At 40.6% G+C, this 21,072-nt stretch overlaps 2 protein-coding genes across 2 annotated transcripts; one reads left to right on the forward strand and one right to left on the reverse strand.

Annotated features, from left to right (window-relative positions):
* The first annotated feature begins 249 nt into the window (after positions 1 to 249).
* On the forward strand, positions 250 to 8,695 carry c11h2orf69 (chromosome 11 C2orf69 homolog). The gene is made up of 3 exons (XM_023262336.3): positions 250 to 773; positions 5,235 to 5,473; positions 5,689 to 8,695. The coding sequence occupies exons 1-3, from the start codon at positions 474 to 476 to the stop codon at positions 6,164 to 6,166; spliced, it is 1,017 nt and encodes a 338-aa protein (XP_023118104.1). The 5' UTR covers positions 250 to 473; the 3' UTR covers positions 6,167 to 8,695.
* On the reverse strand, positions 8,506 to 20,266 carry stk17b (serine/threonine kinase 17b (apoptosis-inducing)). Its single transcript, XM_023262330.3, has 7 exons — positions 19,721 to 20,266; positions 16,400 to 16,612; positions 15,189 to 15,327; positions 14,398 to 14,524; positions 13,836 to 13,884; positions 11,887 to 12,066; positions 8,506 to 11,565 (listed from the first exon to the last, which is right to left on the reverse strand). The coding sequence occupies exons 1-7, from the start codon at positions 19,840 to 19,842 to the stop codon at positions 11,322 to 11,324; spliced, it is 1,074 nt and encodes a 357-aa protein (XP_023118098.2). The 5' UTR covers positions 19,843 to 20,266; the 3' UTR covers positions 8,506 to 11,321.
* Positions 20,267 to 21,072: the final 806 nt, after the last annotated feature.

A 21,072-nucleotide genomic window follows, 5' to 3' on the forward strand; every position in this document is an offset into this window, starting at 1 on the left:
GCGTTATTTTTAAGTCCATATTTTTGTTGACCAACATGTGGAAAACGCGAGGACGTGGGAGTGAATCATCTTGTCTGTGCTCTCCTATCTCTGGAGGAGGAAAGAGCAGACATGCGCAGAAGTGCTCCTGTTCGCTACGAGGGTCGTTGAATTTCTGTGTTTTTTTTTTTGATAAACAGCGCCCCTTCGTGGTCAAAATGGTCCCCAAACGGTCATAATACAATAAATACTGAAAGTTTATTGTCAAACTGACATAATGTGAGACGGACGGCGGTGAAAGACGTCGTGTGCAGATACGAGTTTCTGCTGGCTCCACATATTAAGGCTCCGGGCCTAGTTTGGAGTTAGCCGCTGATAATGTGATGCTGGCAGTGGAGACAGGTCTCGTTAGCTGCTCAGCTAGCTGACAGCAGCAGCATGGACTAACTGCGCAGAGGAGGAAAACGCCAAATCACTTTCTTATTTTAGAGTCCATGCTAGCTGCCCGAGCAGTTGCGGTGGGCTTCGCTTTAATAACTGCGGCAAAACCCATGACTTCCGTGGCGGCGACGACGTCCTCCGAGCTCCGGGGGCTGCATGGCTCAGCCAGCCTGGATGCACGCTCCGGGAGCCCGTGGCGGAGGCTGCAGAAGCTGCTCGCAGTTCCGGGACACGTCCCGAGGAGAGTGAACGACCTGCTGCTGCTGCGGCCCGACACAGACGATCAGAGCGAGCCAGAGGAGAAGGAGAGGAGCGGTAACAGGCATGTGGTGTTCTTCCACGGAGATATTCAGGTGAGTGTGATGGTGGGGGGGTCTGATATAGGAGGGGGTGAGGTTATCCAGGGAGAGATGACTGACCTGAATGAATGACGTTCATCCCTTTAAAATTATTACTGAGATATATATATATATATATATATATATATATATATATATATATATATATATATATATATATATATATAACTGTAATAAAGCCAATGTCTAAAAAATATTAATTAGATGGGTTATGTGTGTTCTGACAAAAACTAAGTAATCTATTAGCTGATGATTACTCATGCTGAAACAGTTATTAGTTGGCAGCTATAAATTTAATCAATAACTATTTTGATAACCGATTCATTTCTGATTGCAGATCATGGCCAATTGCAGATCATCATCAAATCTTGAATATGAATATTTTCTGGTTTCTGCTCTATGACAGTAGACTGAACATTTTTGGGTTGTGGACAAACATAAGACACACTGATTAACTTTTTTAAAAATCATTTTTGGATATTTTATTGAACAAATGAAATAAACCTTGTCAGAATATCAGCAATCGCTCCTGCACAGGTCTCCTGTATATATATAAAGCAGTAGAAGCATACAGAATTCAGTTCTATATACCTGTAAAGTTATGATAGTGCCCATAGAACTTGGGTTGGTGTATTACCGCATATTTCTTTGAGGAGCCGCTGCCTCACTTACAGGGTTGGGGTTATAGAAACTGCAGATGCAGAAAGTGGTTTGTTTTACTGGCTTGTATGCAACATGTGACACCTAATGGATGTCCAGAAAGGCTATCTGATGAATCACCTGTATGCTTACATGTACAGGAGGGGGCACATTTTAACTTTCTTGGATTAGATTTATTGTTTTCTACTTTAGCAACAGAATGTGTAATTTAATCGGCACAAATTAATAACTGCTTCAGTAGGACACAAATCTGAAGCCTCAAAGTCACAGAGGAGATTGAAAACTGTAAGTGTGAGAGAGGTTTTCAACATAAGAGGGCAGATTTCTGACCCCGTCACACATGGCTTCTCTTACTGTTGCTCCATTGAATCAAGTTAAGTTTGTATACATGGCACTGTCTGAGCTCAGAAACCAAATTTTACTGAAAGCACAGTGACAATTTATCTACCTGCTGAGCAGTGTGGATCATATTTGGAGTTACCGCTACACAGATATGATTCCTGTTTGTTTTGCTGTGAGCTGCATCACCTCCGTGTCAGAGACAGTGTTCTGACGGCCTGATTATCTATGCAGGAGCTGAAATTGTCTTATGGGCCTTATGGAAGCAACTAAGATGATATTTACCTTTACCCACTTTTGTACGAATGTATGCCAGTGTTTTGAAGTATACAGTGTACCTAAATGATCATCCTTAGCCTTCAGTATTTTGGAGCTTTTTGCTCCCGTCCAGTCTTTAAATTGGAGTTGATATCAGGAGTTTTTCATGGTTAGAAAGCAGGTAGTACTGTACTGAGTGTTTAAATGGCCATATTTTATCCTTAAAGAAACTCTTTGGTGAAAATCCTTTTTATTTTGTACTATGGTAACATTTCCATAGTGGGCTTTTTAAAAAAAAAAAAAAAAAAAAAAAGAAATATATATATATATATATATATATATATATATATATATATATATATATATATATATATATATATATATATATATATAAAATATATATTTTTCACATAAGTGAAAAAAGAAGTCAGCAGGTATTTTTACCCAGGAACTGAGTGTATCAATGACAATCTCAAAAACACAGCTTCAGACTTCCAGGTTTTCATATGTAATAAACCTAATGAAATATTGTGTCAACTTCAGAAATCAGAAAGCCTTTATTGCCAAGTGAGTACACACAAGGAATCTGACTCGGTGTATAGAGAGCAGTGCCTAGCAACAAGAACAGACTGGAAAAGAATAAATAAACAAATCTAAATCTGAGAATTCTAAATAAGAAATGCTACAAGTATAAGAAGTATTATGTAAAAGTAGGTGTAAAAACAGGGTAATAAATTAGAATATTATTTAAATTACAATATTGCACATAAGGGTATTGAGGTTGAATACTGTTTATGGATTGAATATTGCACTGACAGAAGTCCTTCATGATTTTCTGGTTTATTGTTCATATGGCCTGAGGGAAGAAGCTGCTCTGGTTCTGGGATGTTCAGAGTCCTGAAGCGCTGGCCGGAGGGCAGCAAGTCAAAGAGGTGGTGACCTGGGTGGGAGGGGTCTGAGAGGATTTTTCCTGCCCTTGTCCTCATCCTGGAGGAGTACAGGTCCTGAAGGGAGGGCATGGGGGCACAGATGATTCTGTCTGCAGTCTTGATCGTCCATTGCAGTCTCCTCATGTCTGGTTTGGCAGAACCAAACCAGACAGTTAGAGATGAGCACAGGACAGACTCAGTGACTGCTGAGTAGAACCGGATCAGCAGCTCCTGTGGCAGGCTGAACTTCCTCAGTTGATGGAGGAAGTACAGCCTCTGCTGGGCCTTTGTCATCACAGAGTCTATGTGGGTCTCCCATTTCAGATCCTGGGAGATGGTTGTGCCCAGGAACCTGAAGGACTCCACAGCAGTCACAGGGCTGTTGAGGATAGTGAGGGAGGGGGGACGCAGGGAGGGGTTCTTCCTGAAGTCCACGCTCATCTCCACTGTTTTGAGCGTGTTAAGCTCCAGATTAACTCGCAGATTAACTTGCAGAGTAGAGCTTTTTGTATCATCATTACTCCGCCAAGGAACGCGGTGGAGTCATGTGACGATTTCCGTTGGTTTGTCTGTCTGTTAGCAACATTACTCAAAAATGGATTAACGGATTGGGATGACATTTTCAGGGAAGGTCAGAAATGACACAGGGACCAAGTGATTAGATTTTGGCAGTGATGTGGCTTGTAGTCTGGATTCATGGATTTGTTAAAGATTTGTGTATCACTGCGAGATAGCGGCAGGGCGTCACTGTAACTATGACTACAAGTGAACCTACGTCAGCTGCCTGCTGATGATCACATAATTGCGATTCTACTACAAATCGACCGCTGCAGACAAAAAATTTTTTAAAAATTTCATCCGTCAGAAATCATACGACTGAGCAGTCTTGGTGGATTACTGTGCTCTCTGAGTGATTTTCTTGTTCTTTGGAATCCATGTATAGCTCAAACATATATGGCTGAGTTAGCCCAGTATTACAAATGGCCATTGTGTTGAGTAGAGTATGTTTACAGTGTTTAGGCAGAGTAATAGATGAGCTGGTGTGCTTGAACTGCAGTGAGTGGCAGAGGGGTGGGTAAGACTGACATAGTTCCCTTAATAGATTTGCACATTGTAGGGCCATTGGCCATGTAGAGTTGAATCCCAGCCATTATAAGGCAGGAAAGAATTTGTTTTTGGAAGAAAAAAAGCACCTAAAAATAACTTTGACACACAGGCGTATTTTTTTGGGAGTTTGATCAAAGGGATGTTAAAGGCTGGGTTCACATTTTTCTATGTCTGTCCTAAAACAATGTTTGGGTGCCCATCTGAACATTGCAACAGGTTTTGTTTGCTGCAATCATTCCTGCTCTTCCTGCTGGGCAGTTAGAGTATTCTTCGTATGGTGATTTCAGTGGAACAGATAAGCTGCAGATGAACCTCAGGCAGCTGAGTATTTTAAGACCCACTTGAAAAATAGCCAACCTGTCCCTTAAGCCATTATCCTTGATGTGCCAATGAGAGTAGAGGAGTTTGGTGTTTTTCTTGTCCTCATCAACTGCTGTTAAAAAGCATGGCACTGCTGCACATTTAGTTTGTGTGTGCAGCTCTGAGTTTTTCTAGTTACTGAGAGGGACACCTACTTATCAAGTGGAGGAAATGTGGAGAAGCAGAATAAGTTTAACAGCACACATTTCTTTTTCTTTTCTAACTCCTTTCAAGCATCTTAGAAGTGCCCTCATTCATTCAAGCTTCTCCAATCCATTTATTCATTGTCCTCATCTGCAGTTCATTAGGCGACTCTGCAAGCAAGTGTTAATATTCCCACAGTGTGTTGGTATTTCCCAGGAGACCTTTGTCTGTGCAGGATGCTGTGACTGTGATGTTTCCATGTAAATAAAAAGAATGAGGTCATTGTGTTCAGTGTGACAGCACACTGAGAAGACGCTGCTGATGAGACTAATTAAGTGGGTCAAAGATCCACCCATGTGTATACCAGTTGTAGTCACTCTGTCACCAGGGTTGTCGTCAGCACAGGATGAAGAAAACGTGTTTTGTTCAGCTCCCAGATCGAAACACATGAATTACTTTTGAAAACATCCTTAGTTTTTAGTTTTTAATGTTTCAAATCAGCTGCCTTTCCTCCCCATCAACATCCTGCCGCATTAAGCCGAACTGCAGGACGTCTGTACAATGGATGCATGTCCTCTTTTTCATGAAATTGTAGTGTTATTATAATTGGTGTGTTGCAGCTTTAAACAGCATCTTTGTCTGTGTGCTGCTGGTGCAGAACTTCCAGGAGGAGATGGCTCTGCAGCCTGAAGGAGCTCAGTGGTTGTCCTGGAGTCTGGAGCAGGTCGCCGTCACTCTGGGCCGACGTTTCCCCAACAGATACGTCTGGGTGGTCAGAGCCTCCCGCATGTATCTGCACAAGTTCAGCTGCTACCACAACTTTGTAGAGAGCAACATGTTTGGGGCGCCGGAGCATTTTCCGTACTCGGCTGACTTCGGAGCGTTTCGACACCTCAGGTTTGGTTTTAAGCTTGTTTTCTACTGTGATCTGTTGTGTGGTGCAGTGGAAAGTTTGTTTGGATTTTGCACTTTATCAGATTAACTCTTACACAGTATCACCACCTCTGATAAGCTTGTCACATTATGACCTTTACTGCAGGTTGGTTGTATTGTAGATCTTCCAGATGTTGTATTCTTCTTACACTGAGTCTGAGCAGAGTTTCTGACCACAGGGCCCTGCTGAGCCACGGCATGGAGCGAGCCCACCTACCAAACCCCCTCCAACCAGAAGGAGGTGCTGACAGCATCCCCTCAGGGTTCTCCCTGACTCTAGTGGGCTTCAGCAAAGGCTGTGTGGTTCTGAATCAGATGGTGTATGAGCTGGCCGGGGCCCGCGCAGACCCACAGATGGCACCCTTCGTCAAACACATCACAGACATGTTCTGGCTGGACGGGGGGCACCCAGGGGGCAGCGAGACCTGGGTGACGGACAAGCAGGTACTTAAAGAGCTTGCTGTCAGTGGAGTGTCGATCCATGCCCACGTGACCCCTTACGAGGTGTGTGACCCGATGCGGGCCTGGGTGGGCCGCGAGCACGGACACTTCATCAAGACTCTGGAGGAGTTCGGGGCCTGTCCCAGTAAGAAGCTGCACTTTGAGGACGAGCCCCCCTCCATTGAGAACCACTTCAGGGTCATCCAGGAGTTTTAAGTCCGCTTTAAAACAGCTAAAGCACACACGTGTGAACGCTGAGCTGATGGTCTGTAGCGCTCCACATTACTGATAGAATGCAGGTTGTGTGTCTTACTCGCTGGTCTTACCTCAATTTTTGTGTGATTTAAGGGCTTGGGAGTTTAGAGCAGGTGACAGATGCTGGTGTTGTGTTCATTCTTTGCACTGCTAAATGCACTTAACCTGAGGTGATCCTCCCCCTGCTCCCTGAGCAGGAGTATGCAGGTATGAAAAGCGGATGATGGATCGTTGTAATATCCAGTGTCTTCCTCTAAAAATCCTGTAGGCTAAATGTCATTTTCAACTCAACTCTGGCTCAGTTTGTGCTCTTGCAGAGCTGTTGGTTTAAAAATATGAACAAGTCATGTTGTTTTCAGTTTGATTTTGTTTGAGGGAATTCCTGTAACTTAAGTTGTATTAATCATTAGTGTAACTTTGCTACTTAATTTAATTTCTGCTGCTTTTAAACAGAGCTTCATGTATGTTTGGCTGAAGCAGAGCAGCTCATTACATTCTCTTTATATCTGCACTTGTCATTGACACCTGAATGTCTGAATGTCTGAACGTGACTCTGCAGTGTCACGTTCAGACTTCATTAGTTGGTCTTCTAGTTGATTGTATTTAAACTGTGGCCAATTTATTAAGCACAGCGAGTTAACAGATGGTTCTGTTTCATTCCTTCAGTCTGATCCGAATGGTGGATCATTCACCAGTAATTCATCAGATCATTTCTGTTTAAGTGTATCATAATTTACTGCAAGAGGAAACCAAAACATGGAAGTTGTATTTTGGTAGCATTTAGTTTTTTTGTCACTGCCACCATGAGAAATACATAAATCTGCTCATTTGTTCATTATGACAATGAACACACTGTGACCTCAAGGTCCATTAACTTTAAAATGAGTTTCATTATAACAGTATTTTAAAAAGTTATGTTAACTTTTTCTCACAACATACTTTCATTTTTGTTCTAAGTTTACCAGTAGGGATGCACCGTATTGGATTTTTGCAGATACCTGATATTTTTCAACTCTTTATTGTCTGATTGCTTATACATGCACATATTTTTTTCTAGCTTACAGCAGAAAACATCAGCTTTCTCTTGTAGTGGAATTAGCAGATTGTTATGTTCCTGCTGTGACAAAAATACAATGGGTTTGAAAACTACAAATTCATTGGGCAAAAATAAGAAAACTACTTCAACATAGCACACATAGTGGTCATTTTTATGAAACACTGGAACGGTAAACTCTGACAGGCATCATTTGCCTGTAACCTTTATTAGCCCATACTGTTGCTGATGATGATGCCAGCATCATCGTGCATCCCTTTATTCCAGATTATTTCTGAATATAGAATATTAGAACTACTTTTTTTTGGTAAAATTAACTAAGTTGTATCAACACAAAGATATACTACCGTTCAAAAGTTTGGGGTCACTTAGAACTGTCCTTTTTTATTTTTTTTGAAAGAAAAGCATTTTTTTCAATGAAGATTTATCAGAAATACAGTCTAGACATTGTTAATGTAGTAAATGACTATTCTAGCTGGAAACAGCTGATTTGTAATGGAATATCTACATAGGGGTACAGAGGAACATTTCCAGCAACCATCACTCCTGTGTTCTAATGCTACATTGTGTTAACTAATGGTGTTGAAAGGCTAACTGATGATTAGAAAACCCTTGTGTAATTATGTTAGCACATGAATACAAGTGTGTGAGTTTTCATAGAAAGCTTGAAATTGTCTGGGTGACCCTAAACTTGTGAATGGTAGTGTATATGTTAATTTTCTCTTGGTGGCAGACATGTTATATGTACTGTGTTTTTAGAGCTGCTGTAGGTAAATATACATGCTAGTATTGTGTCAGTAAATCCTTGTTCAGATCAAACTGCTGATGGCCTGTCAGCTGGCAGCATGCTTATTAATAATCTGTATGACCTTTGTGTAACCTTAAATAGCATCTTTGCACTATGCTAAAGGCTGCAAGTCGTTTTGCTGAATGTAACTTCAAAAGCATTCCATTATGTTTACTACTCGCTGTATGCTGTGCTGTTTAAAAGCAGGACTTATATTAATGTTTGTTCAACAGTTGAGCGAGTGCACAGCCAGCATAATGTGCACCCTTTTAAATGATTTGTCTGCTATCTGGTACACACCGACACCCTGCTACTTCGGCCTATTTCCAGCTAACCAGTGATGCAGGATGTAACTCTGAGCTCTTTAGAATCAGCAGGTGGCAGCAGTGTGGAAAAATGAAAACACAGGGAACTGAAACAGACTGTCAACAAAGATGACATGAGAAATAGTCCATCACATATTTTCTACAATCTTTAATGAGCTTTTTCAGTTTGCTTTGTGATGCCTATATATTAGCCTGCAGCTGATCAGAATACAAACGGATTATGTCTTTTTTTTTTTGTAGTAATTTCAAATGCAATCAGAATGCTCATACATTAAAAAAAACAATATAAAATGCAAAATAAACATACATCTCTTCAACATTTATTTGCTTGTGCTTGTGGCTGGTTTTACTAACATACAGTATCCTTCAGTCTGACTGCGCTCAAAGAGAACAAACAGGAATGTTGGGTGACATCAGCGGCGCTCCACTTCTTGAGGACGACGGCCCGGCTGCCAGCTGAGCACCTCTCGCTCAGACAATGAGCGCTCACACAGACACACACAACGGAGGCCACCGAGTGACTAGCTGCTGAAAATAACACAGCACAATGGCTGTACAAAACAACGAGCTCAACGCTACAGCATAAGTCATGTTCAAGTGACAGATAAACAATGGCAGCGAACATGAGCCGCTGCGTCCATTTGAGCGTTCCGTCATCCGGCAAAGTGAGATCCCTGACATCACTGCAATGCAAAACAAGTTTGTCTATTTCTGAGATTTAACTACTTACATCTTAAAATCTATTTTTACAGACTCCGCTACAAGAGGAGCGAGATAGCTTCACTTTGCTTTGAGCTGGATCAAGATTACCTCAAAGACACTGTCATCTGTTTGGAGAGGTATTAAATACAAAACGCAGAGCAGGCCGACTTCGAAAAAAGTCTTGAGATTAAGTAAGGTTCAAGCTTATTTCCTAATACAGTAGCAAAAGGGATTCTAGGTTCCTACAATCACCTGACTGTATCAAACTGACATATACAAATATACTTAATCAACAAGTCCTCATCTAAATCACTTAATATGAAGTTCTTTTACAGTGTGGTGTTCCAGTTTTCAAGGATGACAGCATACAGATGAGAGCATGGCCGTGGCTGGAGACGCCCATCTCACTTCACAAAGCCCATTGTGCCGGCTGGTGACAACAACACACAAACGCAATGTGGTCCTATTCGGTTTGGCACAATAAAAAAAGGAATGTTTTATAGCCGGAGGTTAAACGCAATCAGAGTTGATTTTGGTGAGGTGAGGTTTTGTTTTGAGTCAATAGCACCTCATATTTCACATTATGCAGTGGTTCTGTCATGCTTCTTGGGATAAACACCCTCCTTTTTTTCTCTAAAATTTAACAGTGAAATCATCATTCTCACTTTCTCAACACCCGCTTATTTTAACGTTCAACGTCAGAACTTAAAGAAACAGAAAACTATTCCTTTGATGTCTAACTATTCTTCTTTCAAGACTGACACATTTCCAGTTCCATCCAAGTATTTAATCACCTTCCTTCCTCTGACTCATCTCCTCGAATCCATGTTTGCTCACTTTCCAATACCACCTTAAAACTAGTCCTTCTCTTCATCTTCCAATGTTTCCATTTATTATTCAGCATCTTGTATTAAATAACACCTTAATCATCTTCAGTCTCCCACCACTTCCTTATAAGACACATGAGCACATTTACATAAAAATATAAAGTATAAGTCCAGCACATAAATAATAATAGGCCTATAAGAATAACATTAAGAATACAAAACAAAGTGAGCAGAGAGTGAGCAGCATGCCCTGAGATGAACAACAACAGGAATAGATCACTTCAGGCACCCTGACCCAAGAGGACTCGCAGACTGAATGGCTTTGGTGAAAGACAGTGAACCTCTGAAGGACACGCTTTCATAAATAGCTCCCCGTTTGCTTATCAGTTCAATACGTGTGCTGGTGAAGTAAGTGCTAAAGTCATGTATAACAAAGAGGAACTTGCAGCTCAGTGAGGAAATTGAGTAAATGCGGGTGTGGCATTTGAACAATTTGCTTGAGTCACTGCTTCTTTTGGAGCTGTTAGTTTCTGCTACACTGGGGCAGCACAAACAATAATGCCATGAATACCGCTGCTCACTTTCGGCCTTTCACAACAACCTAAATATAAGAAAAATGTGGAAGCCTGTCAGGTCTTTTAAGGGGCCTACGCTATGGTTAGGCTATAAAAAGAAGTTTTATCTAAAACCCTGAGCTAAATTTAAACCCTCAGTCTGCAGTGCACATGGAGAAAATTTGAAAGTTTGACATCCAGGGAAAAGACAAACATATAGGAATGTAATGTGCTGTGAGTAATCCTGTCTTTGATGTGAAACACAACCATGGCACGGGCAGCAGGGTGTTTTACCACCTACATCAGGTTTCCCATAATGCTGCTGTGCCTAATTCTCTTCAACATGCACATGAAGACGTGATCGCACTTCCTCATTGCAGAGCAGCTTATCTCAACATCACAAGTTTCTGCTGAAGTGCAACTGAACAGTAACGGGTTGATGACTAACAACACTTAGCTTCCCACCTTAAGGCAAAGATTTTAAATGCACAAGAATTATTGCATAGAGTTCCCTAGAAATCCTCAACACACTTCATCTGCATAGGGACAGCTAACACAGGGTTTAATGCAGCCCTTTGAAAAAACAACGAAAGGAATTAAATACTTAAGGTTAAACACACTGCATTAATTGAGACATACTGTACAATTTTCACACCTTTTAACAGCAACAGATTTCAAAATTTAGCTGGTTATCTTTGGTTTGAGTGGTCGATCTTGCAACTGATCAATTAGTGGAATATAAACACAGCCTAAGTACTGTTGAGTGGTGGGCAGCAGACAGATGGTTTTCTGGAGGCTTAAAATAATTTAAAAGCTCAGAGGAAGGCCCCTGCCTTATTACTTCAATTTCTTGCTTTTTAACTTTTTCAAAAGTCACCGTCTCCAGCAGCAGGCGTCTCCTCGTCGAAGCGAAACTTTTTTGCGTGAGAGTGAGGCGACGACTCCAGGAAGTTCTCCTTGTCTTCGGGGTCTTCTGGTGGGGCTGCCCACTTGATGCCACAGCTCCTTTCTCGGACGGTGCGGGTCGTAGTCGGGTCAGGGCTCAGACAGAGCTGCTGCTGCTGCCATAGCCAGGGGTGGGTCATACACTCTGCAGCACTGGGCCGATCCCTGTGGACAAAACACAACGTCCAGCACTAGCTTACACAACCCAGATTATCATACTAATAGAAAGACTGGTTGGAGGCCAGTTCAAAAAGCTAAAAGTAAGTTTAGAAAAGTATGTAAATAAAGTGCGTTATTGGCTGAGGAATGTGCTCTGCTTGCTGGCTGATCTGTGTGAATCCTTCACACTAAAATAAAACATGACATGATCTAATGTTTACAGCTACGTGATAACATTCCATTTTCATTTCATTCTAAATAAACCACTTGACTGAGTTTCTGCTCTGTGGGAATTTGAGCCAAGTTCCCAAACTGCCCTTTACTCACTCGGGTGCTTTGACCAGCAGCTTGCGGATGAAGTCCACGGCCAGCTCTGACACTCTGGCGAAGGCCTCCCTGCTGTAGTCCACGTTGACCTGGGAGACGTTTAGATACGTCTCCTGCTTGTCGTCCCCGGCAAACGGAGATTCACCCGTCACCAGCATGTAGGCTATAACACCCACACTCCTGAGGAACACACACATGCAGGACACAATCAACACGTGCACTGGAGTGGCTGAGGGTTAAATAACTGAGGGGTATGGAGATTGGTGAGAACAAAGGTGAATATTAAATATGATTACCAAAACTGTCAAACATGTTGGGGGAGTGGTTTGTGGTTTTGCAAAGCAACTGAACACCACTTTCATCTACAGTTTCTGAAACCTGTAAATGAGCCGTAGTTCAAATTTGCATGTAGCAACACCCCAGTGTCCTAAAAAACTGTCCAGGACTATCAACCGTCTTTCACATCACCACAAATGATTATTATGGGCTATTTATTTATCATTTCCACCTGAAACACATGCCCAAATTTTGCCCACAACAGCTCCATAGCTGTAAGACCTAAATGAACAACTCTGGGCTCTATAGATTAGAGACACTGATACATATTACACTTACATAGCAGTTTCTTTCCTGGCTCAGAATGGGCCTTTAGGGGGTGACTACTTACTACAGTAAGCCTATTGGTCTGTACACAGTAAAGACAACGAGTCAGTACTATCCCAGCCAACTGACATTCATGCATTTTCCTGCGATTTGTGTTTTCATGTTTTTATTATCAGTTCTTATAATTTTGGTTCTAGTTATTTTTCTTTACTGTTTACTGAAACCTCTTCCCAGAAATTATTCTATGCACTGATATACACACATATTTACCCTGGGACACTGTACAAACACTGCTATTATATCACTCTACAAGAGAAGCAGAGAACATACAGTACTTGTTTGTTTGATTAGCATCTATGTTGAAGGACCTGCTCATGTAAAATTCCCAGCCTCAGTAAGACTTATGTTAGTATTATGTCTTAACCCTCTGAACTGCAAAAGCTGCCAGCAGCTTTGAAAGGCACGTTATCCTATAAATAAATAAATAATTTGTCAGATCCAGAAACTGCAAAAAACATTGCAGTCGAATTTTCAACTTTTCAACAGTCATTGCTTGTATGGTGTGCAGTTCTGTATGGAAACAAATCTAAGTGTAAAATTGTAATATTTTATCAAACTCACCTTATTCAAAATGCTTCTTTTCTAAAATACCCAAAAAACCAACTGTTTGCACCATATTCTGTAAAACGTCTGCACTCCTTGGTGCAACCCAGAAGCCACTAGTGACTCAGCTGTGACCAACAATCATGTGGCAAAGATTTAGAGACTTTTCAGGTGAACTGCAGGCAGTGTTTACACAGAGAAGAGAGGAGACAAGTATGGAAACAAGTTAAAAATGTAAAGAGTTAAATATCCCTGCTATGTAGAAAAAAATGGGCAGAAGCAAAAAAAAAGAAAGAAAAGAAAATCCCCACAAAAAACACCCAGAAGTTGCACATGGGAGAATTCTGAAATGTAACAGTTCTCCTTGTACTCATAACCAGACCAGAGCAGGATCTGAAAACTCAGCAAAAACTTGCACTTTCACTACTGCTTCATCCAAACTGAATTAGGGTAAATAACATCATTATAACAATGTAAACCTGTAAATATTGATGTTACTGAATCTGTTCTACAAATTCTTAACTGCCACTCTACCACACTTCATAGAACAGAAATGAAGCAGAGCGATGCTCCATCCATTGCAATCATAGCAGTACCAGCCCCTTCCTTCACTGAACGAGTCTGCAACCTTCTAAATACAGCAGCCGGTTGAGTTTTAATCCCAGATACTGCCTGGTCACAGCACAGGGAACTTCAAGGTGGAACAGGTGAAGTCGGTCACAATTGTGCAAGAATGGACTCACCAGAGGTCAGTCGCTGTTGTGATTGGTTCATAATTGAGGATCTCTGGGGCTGAACATGAAAGAAAAAGAAATAAAAGTCAGTTGTTATTCAACATTGCAAGAAGGTCTCGGTGTAATTTCCTGTATCATTCCGTGACTTATGTCTTCTTTTATCACTGCACATCATCAAGTCATGTATTCCAGGTGTCTGCTTTTTCACCAGTCTACTAATTGATTCAAGACTGCACAAAATAACAAACAGAAGGCTGCTGCTATAGTAAAATGTGCATGATAAGGGTAGGCAAAGGTTTCTTGAGGTCAGAATGACAAAATTTTCTAGAACTCATAAAACTCACCTATCTCTATGGCTGACGGCCACATTGTAATTAATAGTAGCCTCTGCAGCAATTCTTCTATCAATAAGCAGGATAAGTATATTAAAGATAACAGCCAGATGCTCAATAATGCTTCTCTCATTAACCATAAACCACTGTTAATCTGTAAAATAAACCACGAACTGCGACGTCCGCTCTTGTCTGATGTCTGTGCCTGATGAAAACCAGTTTTATGAACATCACCTTACCGACATATTCGGGTGTGCCAAGAATCTCTCTGAGCTCTCCAACCGCACCCAGTCTGCGAGCCAGACCAAAGTCTACAATCTTTATGTCTCCTGGAGGGGACGGGCTGGTCAGGAGAATGTTCTGTGGCTGAAAGACACACGTTTGATGAAGTGCTGGACAAATGTATTCCTCACTACAAAATTCTGAACTTTTTCTGAAGATATCTTGGAACAATTATGAATAAATGGGTTAGCCTGCTGAGGAGGAGGCGTTGACCACTGCTAACACTGCCGTTTATTGAAGTACTGAATGTATATTTACCCCAAGATGCTGTATAAACACTGCACTGCTATTATATTACTGCATCATTCTTTACAAGAGAGGCTGAGAACATACAGTACATGTTTGTTTGATTAGCACCTATGGTAAAACTTATGCTCATGGAAGATTCCCAGTACAGGTGATATTTACATTAACATTTTAATGTCTTACACACGGGGATTCACCTGCAGATGTGGCCACAAACACACCCTTTCATGTCCAGGAGTCAGTGCTGCGAGACTGGTATTTAAATATATATATATATATATATTTTTTCCATTTTGTGCTGTTAAGCTGACCACTTTGCTCAGTGCTAGGGGCTCTATTACCACCTATAATCCTGGTTCTGGGTTTAACTGTGTCATGGAAATAGGAAATTGAGGTTTTGGGTGTTCTTAAAAATGAGTAAACCATGCACTTAAGGGTGAAGCGAGTGAACATTTAAAAATAGATTCCCACGGCTCATGTGATTCAGTTTGTGTGTAAAGACCTTCAGGTCTAAGTGAACCAGGTTGCTCTGGTGGAGGTAGTGGACTCCCTCCAGCGTTTGCCTGATCAGACGGGTGATCTGGACCTCTGGCAGTAGCTCTTCAGACACACAGTGGTCGAATATCTCTCCACCCGCCGCACTGGGTAAAGAGAGAACACAAACACACTGTAAACACGTGTACACACACACATACACACAGAGCGGTTCATGAACTGGCCATCTGCTAAAATGTCCACGGTTAGTCAAATACCAGGCAGTTTTCTGACATTTGATGCAGTCTGCATGTGGTGGACTTTACACAAGATAAACTGAATTATAGTTTATTTATGGCCTGCAGTGTGGCGTGGTGGTTTCAGTGGCCAACCCTTAGCCAGCGGGTCACCAGTTAGATTCTGCATGTTCTGGCGAGAAAGAAACCTCCTTCCTGCATAGTCAGTGAAAAGCACTGTAGGTACAGGTGCCAGCCAAAAATGCAGAGTCTTAAAAATGTGCCCAGAGTACTAAGTTCATCTGTTTTTACTACATTTCAAGTTATGCAAGTTTGTAATTTGGTATATGTCAAAGCTGCTTTTGAGGTGTCCAGGCTTTCTTAGATCAACACAATGACTTGCTCACGTCGTCATTGCTCTCAGGGAGGGATTAAAATGTCTCCACTGAGTACTAAAGGTGTGGTCAGAAAATCACCCAACAACCACATGTATTCTTATTTCTAATCTTGGTCTCACACGTAGTTTCTGTTTTGATTGTACGAAAAGACAAGATGAAGGACAGGGCAGACAAACATATGGTTCATGTGAAAGGATAATTTAACAGGAAAGTTCAAGAGGGCAGGATTAAAAGGATCTTCAGCCAGGTTATCTAAATCAAGTTGTACAGTACTGTAGCCAGCATGGGCCTTTTAGTCTTCAAGCAAATCCTGTAAAACAAGTTATGAAGAATGAGTTGTTTGGAGTTCTATTTTTATAAAAAAAAAAAAAAAAAAAAAAAAAAGCTGTTAATGTGGCAGCTCCTTAAGACCGGACCGACTGGACTTTGCCCTTATACAAGTATTTACATGATCATATTGCTGGTTTGGCATGTTTGTGTCAGAAAAATGTAGTCAGTGTTAGTGGTGTCACACTGGTTAAGACAGGAATTAAATAGGATTCATTATATATTGAATAAAAAGGCATAACATGGTGAACATGTTACAAGCTTTGGTGTGAACTCACTACTCCAGCACTAAGACAATGTCGTGATCGGTTTCATAAGCAGCATGCAGGTTGACCACTCGGGCGTTGTTACGAGCCACCTCCAGGACAGCCATCTCATGAATGACTTCTGCCCGGCAGTCACGACCTCTCCTCCTCTTTCGTAGGAACTTGGCAGCAAACGCTTTCCCCGTCGCCTTCTCTACGCAGCGCTTCACCACTGCAAACTTCCCCCTGGGAGGAACAAAACAGTGAGAAAGTACCTTTAGACACGAAGATCAGCTTCATTTGATGTTTTTGAGCCATACATAAATAAAGAGACATCCTCAAGTCAAACTACATCGGATTTTATTCAGCTTAAGAAAAACACAAGTTAAAGCACGGACATTTGTAAGTTATGGTACAGATGCTATTTGAGCGTAGACTAATGCAAAGAAGGCAAATTAGTCTCAGATTAATGCTGTATTGTAATTTGGAAACTGAATAACTTGATAATGTTTATTTAGACAACACTTTCACACTTAAACACAATATGGAATACTGACTCATACACTGCCCAGCCTTAATGACATATTTGTAAGTGACTGTAGCCTTGGATAATGGTGCTATGCAAATACAGTACCGGCATTAGATAACAGGCTCTGTGTGTTATCTAATGCCAGTACATTTCTGACAGCTTAGTGCTAACGATACTACTGTGCCTTGCGACTGAAGTAACTGTTTGTGTTATTAAATTAATTCAATATCTTATTAGAGATACACATAAAGCATACAGGGATGCAGTCACACAACACACATGATGTGCATGACATTTTTCAGGACATAAGTTTAGCAAGAAAAACATTTAGCACAAATTATTTAACAGAACGTCCGAAGAACTAGACCTACATTACCCTCACTAGAAAAGCCTTTTGGTACGCAGCTGGTATTTTATGCAATTAGCTGAAACATTTTCCCCAAGGCTGTGCAAGGACGTCAACAAACAAACAAAAAAATTCCAATCCAAAAATAACAGCTTTATGAGAACCCAAGAGCAGCAACTATGAAGGTTACGGACCCAGAACTATTTTAATAATAGAACAATGGTGCTAAATTATGCTACTCCTTTGTAGCACCACCCAAGACTTTTATAAGTAGAGCCTGACCAATGTATCAGTCGGCTGCTATTGGCCTGTCATACAATCACACATACAGTGGATTATTTTTGCTGTAGATGTTATCCAGTGAGAAAACTATGTTTTGTTTTGTTTTTCTTTTTTCGTAACAGTACATAATACAGAAAAAGATGCTTGGGGTGAAAGTTAGAAAATGCATCATGCTGTTTTTTCCGCAGAGAAGCTTCCACTCCAATGTTTACAAAACTCTCAGCAGTATCTGCAGCCAGACATGTACAAACTACACACCACACCTGAGCAGGCAGTGTTGTGGAGTCAAACAGTGTCTTCACAGTAAACTGCTAACTAGTGCGCGTATGTGTGGATACACTGCTGTTCAAAAGTTTGGGGTCACATAGAAATGTCCTTTTTTTTGGAAAGAAAAGCAGTTTTTTTTTCCAGTACTATAACATTAAATTAGTCAGAAATACAGTCTAGACATTGTTAATGTGGTAAATGACTATTCTAGCTGGAAACGGCTGATTATTAATGGAATATCTACATAGTGGTACAGAAGAACATTTCCAGCAACCATCACTCCTGTGTTCTAATGCTACATTGTGTTAGCTAATGGTGATGAAAGGCTAATTGATGATTAGAAAACCCTTGTGCAATTATGTTAACACATGAATAAAAGTACGAGTTTTCATGGAAAACATGAAATTGTCTGGATGACCCCAAACTTTTGAACAGTAGTATGTAGACATATATATATATATATATATATATATATATATATATATATATATATATATATATATATATATATATATATATATATATATATATATATATATATATATACATATGTATAGTCTGTAATGGAGAAAATGAAAGTTTCACATCAAGGGAAAAGACAAACATATAGGAATGTAATGTGCTATGAGTAATCCTGTCTTTGATGTGAAACACAATCATAACATGGTGTACTGTTGGGGGACTTAGACTGAGAAAGAAATAAAAAAAAAATGTGAAAGCCCAACTTGTTTTGACATTTTCCTTCTAATGCGAGTCAAACATTCACCATCCTGTTAGCCCTGGTTAAATTTAAGGGCTCTACACCTAAATTTCTGATTCTTTAGCTTGCTAGACGCTGTGTTTACCAGCTAGTCACAAATTACAGCTGATGTTTGGTGCTGTAAACTGCAGCTGCCTGCAAGGTTTAAGAAGAGCAAGTAAATGTATGTGCTGCACAACTAAAACTGTAAGCTAAAACTAAATACAAAGCTGGGTGTACTTTCTTTTCAACGCTGACTTCCATTTACATTACTCAGACAATCACTTTATGGTAATCTGGAAATGACTGATTAATGCATCTTCAACTAATTCTATAAACAAAAGCCAACAGATAACCAATGGTTCCAGTCTGACAAAGACATCAGGAAACACAGTGAGACTGAAGTTTTTCACTGTAAAAGGCCACTGTTTAGTAATTTAAGACTCTGTTGTAGCACATCCCGGCATTATTTCACACTCAAGGTCAAAAGTATAACTGGAAAATTTTAACACATTGCTGGTCTTATATTTTTAAAAACTTCCTGTTTTGACAAGTTGCAAACAAATAAGTGAACAGAAGTGCCCTGGACCATTTCTTCTTTTTAAAGTCTGGTTTCCACATGTGCTTGTTTCCTTCCTCCTGCACAATTATACAGTACAAGCTGTATGACACTTTACTTGAAACACACCTCAGGCTTCTTAGCATATGATCATCCACCATCAGTGGTTGCCATGGCACACGCACACGGCCAAACACATGACAAAGGTCCACTGTAGCACGATCACGTCAGGTCCCCAGCACAGCCAGGCTCGTGTGTTTACAGTGGTTAAAGCTTACAGTCCAGAGTCCAAACACCCTCAACATTAAGTTACCTCATCTCAGCTATTCAGTGGAGCAAATGCAAAAGTTACAGGCAATATGGACTTGAGTATGCAGTATTTTTGTATAAACAGATCGATGACACATTAGTCTGTGCCAGAAAAAGTAGTAATCGTCTACAGTCTTTCTATGAATATTTCTATTGTCCATATATCGACGTTTTACTATACAGAGGTTCTCATTTACTCTCATTTGCAAATGTGTGACCATACATTGATAGATGTACTGAAACCGCATCACTTTTGACATTAATGTAGAGCCTCTTAACTTCTCTCGGAGGTCCACAGCAGCAGTGTAATCAGTTGGACTCACCTCCCCAGCTCTCCGGTGATTTCATACACACTCTCCATCGGCTCCGTGCTGATCGGGGTATGAGTTTCGGCGAGCAGCCCGGCGGAGAGTCCGCTGCGACTGTCAAGCCTTCTCCGAGACATCTTGCTCTGCCCTCGGTATGAGTCCTGCTGCCAGCTACTCGGCTGAATACCGAGCTAAACGCTAATTAAGTGAGTGATGGACGATGAAACTAACCTAAGCGGCTAGCTAACTGTAGCACTGGCCGTTTCACATTAGTTACATGTTACTCTTAGCCCAGCCGGTTACCGCTCCTGTTTAGTCCAGCTCAGCCAGTTTACCGACTCCGGTTAGCTCAACTGCCGCTAAGTTAGCTCGACGGCAATGTCGCGGTTCGAAAGTGAGTTAAACCGTCTTCAAGTAATGAAGAACGGCTAGTCTATAAAACCTAAACCTACGAGTAACAAGGTTATCCAAACCGCCGACTACTAATTATCTTAGTGAGGTTATGTGGAGAGTTTTCGGTCATCTTTACATCCTCCTGTTTGACACTTCTCGACACGTCACTGCATGGCGCATGCGCACTACCGTTGTGTTTCGATAAACGCTGATTTGAAATGTGGCTACTCAGAGGTGTGGACTGGAAAACCTGGGAGCGTAGAGTGGGCGAACCCATGATTCATCAAAAATATGATAGTCAAACTCTAAGCCATACATTAGCCATTAGTCATAGTTTTGACATACTTACAATTTTGGCCTCTAAGTAATTTTTTTTTTACTTTTACATCAATTCTGAGTCATACTTTTGAGATGGCAAATTCAAATCATGACAGAAATGTGTGAAATTTGTCAAAAATTCTAACTTCTAGGTCAATATTTGGATTTAGTGTGTCATAATTTGAATGATATCTCATCACTTTCACTAGGTTCTTCTATTTTAGGTCCTTCTCTTAACAGACAGCTTAAGTTTCTATTTCACAATCATCTGTATATCTCATACTCTAGTCATTTTTGACATAGTACCTAACAATTTCACTTTCTTAGTCAAATATTTGTCTTTCTGTATCAAAATTATGGGCCATACTTTTCAGACTGCAAATCCAAATCAGGATACATTTAAAGTTGAAATTTAGATTTAGTGTATCCATGATTCCTAAGTTTTATATCTTACTGTTATGACTTAGATTTCTCATATTCTTGACGTAAAAAGTCAAGATTTTTACTTTTTCATATTCAAAATTTAGCTAAAGTTGAATTCAAAGTGAATATTTATTCATGTTTGCCTTTTCTAACATTTCAACGACTTTTTGTTTTACTTGTAAATTTATTAACATCTGGCAAAGTATTTGGAGCACACTAAAAGCTTCACAGAC

Source organism: Amphiprion ocellaris, chromosome 11 (assembly GCF_022539595.1).
Source record: "Amphiprion ocellaris isolate individual 3 ecotype Okinawa chromosome 11, ASM2253959v1, whole genome shotgun sequence".
Lineage (NCBI taxonomy): Eukaryota > Metazoa > Chordata > Actinopteri > Pomacentridae > Amphiprion > Amphiprion ocellaris.